At 47.7% G+C, this 3,718-nt stretch overlaps 1 protein-coding gene across 1 annotated transcript; it reads right to left on the reverse strand.

Annotated features, from left to right (window-relative positions):
- Positions 1 to 696: 696 nt before the first annotated feature.
- Positions 697 to 3,219, reverse strand: irx3a (iroquois homeobox 3a). The gene is made up of 3 exons (XM_061068797.1): positions 3,001 to 3,219; positions 1,314 to 2,364; positions 697 to 722 (listed from the first exon to the last, which is right to left on the reverse strand). The coding sequence occupies exons 1-3, from the start codon at positions 3,217 to 3,219 to the stop codon at positions 697 to 699; spliced, it is 1,296 nt and encodes a 431-aa protein (XP_060924780.1).
- Positions 3,220 to 3,718: the final 499 nt, after the last annotated feature.

Genomic DNA, 3,718 nt, shown 5'->3' on the forward strand with positions numbered 1-3,718 from the left:
TAGTTCACAAGTATGTACATATTTCTTAACTTTATATACAAAAACACATTTGAACATCAAATCCTCACAGAACTTACAAAAAAGAAACAAAAAAGGAAGAACTCACAGACTACAGGTTCATACATTATAACATTAGCAGTTTTACACAGGACATGCTTACAATGTAAGTATACAGAGATGCATTATTCTTATTTTACATTCCATATTGAAATAAAAAAAAATTTAAAAATAGAAGAGGATGGGTTTATGGAGAGGAGAGAGAGAGAGAGCGAGAGAGAGACGAAAGAACCATCGCTGCTGTCTGGTTGGTTCTGAGGCCTGGAATATACAGGGGGGGAAACGAAATTAAAATTAAGGAAAGATCTGGAAAAACACAAATATTAGCCTCATGAGGAGCGAAAACACAAAGTGATATAAAAGTGACAATTGCCTTTTTCAAAAACTCGCCGGTAGTGAATTTGCATTGAACTCATTTGCATGACCAAACAAGTGTAACATGGGCCTTGTCGAAAAAACACAAGCGCACACACAGGGATAAAAAAAACAACAACTTCCAAATAAAAGCTAATGCAGGTAAATATGGCGTTTAAAAAAATTTAAAAAAATTAAATGGGATGTGGCATCAAAAGGAAAATTCCCAAATGTCATTTAATTGACAGCCTCATTATTTTTGAAGTGGGTGTAAAACAGCTTCTCTTATTCTGCATCCAAGGCACTAAGATCTCTCTGAAAGTGTGGCAATGAGAATGAACATGTAGTGAGTGAACTATCAGAGCACATCAGTGAATTTACTGTTGGAAACGAGTTGGTTTAATGGGTTGAGGGCTTTTTTTTTGTGTGTAAACCATTAAATACAAGCACATGGGCTTTAATATCACATGGATGTGACGGTGCCAAATAAAGGGAAGAGAAGGGGTAAAAAAAAAATGAGAACATGTTTTCACCCATTTCCACGTTTTGTTAAATGCTTTCTGATGAGGACACACACTCATACACACACACACACACACACACACACACACACACACACACACACACACACACACACACACACACACACACACAATCTCCCTCTCTCTGTCACACACACACACACTCTGTACTTTGTAAGCTATGACATTGTAACACTGTTCATCTGTGTGGCCTATAGAGAGAAAAAAACAACAACAGAAATCCAACGAACAAGCAAAGGAAGGCAAAAGAAGAGAGGAGGTTGAAAATAATAGAAATGTATGACGGGCAAAAGGTCTAGTGTCTTTGTTTGGTAGTTAGGCCTATTTATACATGCGCGTCTCAGTGTCGGGGACAAGTACCTGTGACTGGAGTCTCTGAACTATGACTCTTGTCCTCCGTGTGCCTGCTGCTGTAGAGGGCCAGGCCCGTGGCGTTGGCCTGGTTCGCCAGGCCCAGGTAGTGGTTCGAGTTCAGTAAAGCCAGCTGGTGCGCCGAGAAGGCCCGGTTCGTCCAGTTGTGCATTTTCCCAACGGGACAAGAGGAGATGAGTCTGTGGGGGGCGATGATGGTCTGGGCAGGGGGGCCCGCGGAGTGGCCGCCGTTCATTTGCGGCGATTTGCGCGGATTGTCCGGCGCCGTGGCCGTTTCTGCCAAGGACCAGATCTTTGGCTTCTGGGCCGGAGCAGGACTGTTCTCTGAGGGCGGCGAGCCCGCGGACACCGGGTTGAGTTTGAGAGGCTCCCCGTTCGCCTGGGACGCTTTGAGGTCCAGAGGCGAGTGGTGGCTGTGGTGGTGGTGGTGGTGGCTGTGGAAGTGCTCCCCACCTCGCTCCACGTCTTTGCCCTCTTTCCCCTGCACAGCCTTTAGAAACCCCGGGTCGGGCCCTTGTAAATCCTCATAGCCGTCCGAAATCTCAGAGTCACTCCTCCCGTCGAGTTTAATGTCTGAATGCAGGTCGTCCTGGTCGTCCAAGTCGTCCTTGCTCTCGATATTCTCCGTGTCGATGTTCTCCAGGTCGATCTCCTCCTCGTCCTCCCTCTTGTCCCCCTCCTCCCCCTCGTGATCGCTGCTGTAAACATTCCCCTCTTCGTCGGTGCGGTTCCGCGGGGCCCACGTCATCTTGTTCTCCTTCTTTAGCCTCCTCCTGGCGTTGGCGAACCAGGTGGACACCTGGGTGAGGGTCATCTTGGTGATGATGGCCAGCATGATCTTCTCGCCCTTGGTGGGGTAGGGGTTCTTGCGGTGCTCGCTGAGCCAGGCCTTCAGGGTGCTGGTGCTCTCCCTGGTGGCGTTCTTGGGTCTGGACGGGTCACCGAACTGGTACTGGCCGTAGGGGTAGAACGCAGGGTGATGGTGGGCGAACCCTGGGTGCTGGACCCCGGGACTGTCCTTCAGCTCATACTGAGCACCCTGCAGAGACAAAGAATCAAAGAGCAGAGGGATTCATTAGACTTTAAATATTGATAACAGCGAGTTTGTCTGGATTTCTGCTCCATGATAAAAAATAATCACAACAACATGACGTAGATTTAGAATAAAACAATAAGGTAATCTACCTGTTAAAGTACAAACTAACAACACGATTGGTGCATTTTTTTGTCACAACTTAAATCCACATAAAAAAACTTCACAACTTCGTGAAATATTGCAACTTTTTAAAAAACCTATCGAAAATCGAACATTTGCCAGACTTGACTTTTACGCACGTACACCTCACGTTCACTACCTGTAAACCTCCCACAGCACATTTCACATTTCAGTGCCACTTTTGCCGTCAGTGCCAGGAAATTACGTGCGACCAATCAGCTAAAAAACACAGCGCGTTAATGCGTTACTTTTTAACCACTTTTTAACTCAAATTCTTCAGAGACAAAGTTCACCACGGCGCTCTGAAAGTTTGCACTCCCAAAAAACACAAAGGTGCCAGCAAACGTCCCGGGGAGGCCCGAGCACTTTATCGGTCCTCTTCTTTTTGACACGAAAACAAATAAAGTTGCGGAGGAGTTAAGAGAGAGAGAGAGAGAGAGAGAAGAAGAAGTGACTCACCAGCTGATTGAAAATAGATATGTCGTTGGAGTAAGGCAGAAACGCTCCGTAGCCCTGCGCTGCCGCGGCGAAAGGAGATCCATACATAGAGGAGAGGACGTTGGAGAGCGCGCCGGACGGACTGAGCTCGGTCCCGGCCCGGGCATTGCTGGCGATCCCCTGGCGCTCCGGCGGGTATATCGGTCGGATGTACTGATATCCCAGCTGAGGGAAAGACATGGCGGTGTGGGAGAGGAGGGGGAAAGCTCTGCTGCGATCTCACAAAGCAAGGGGAATTGCCTCGATATCCACTTTTACAGTGTGAGCATGTGAGCAAAAACAAAAGGTGCGAGCAAAGGGAAGTCTATATTTCCTCGGGAACAGCCAGTGTAAACGATCCGGTGGCGCCCCTGATTTCTCCCTCTTCTGCTGCTGCTCTCCACCCTCACTTCCCTATTGATCTGGATGGACTAAGGTCAGGTCCTTACAGATTGCTTCAGATTATTGGGACTCCCTTGCTCAGATTGACATTTCTAGTCGTTTAGAAGCCCCTCCTATTTCTCAAATCTCACCCCTCTCACACACACACACCGCGCGCACTAACCACCTCTCTCTCTCTCTCTCTCTCTCTCTCTCTCTCTCTCTCTCTCTCTCTCTCTCTCTCTCTCTCTCTCTCTCTCTCTCTCTCTCTCTCTCTCTCTCTCTCTCTCTCTCTCCCTCTCTCGGATAAGTGCGCCGA

Source organism: Limanda limanda, chromosome 3 (genome assembly GCF_963576545.1).
Source record: "Limanda limanda chromosome 3, fLimLim1.1, whole genome shotgun sequence".
Lineage (NCBI taxonomy): Eukaryota > Metazoa > Chordata > Actinopteri > Pleuronectiformes > Pleuronectidae > Limanda > Limanda limanda.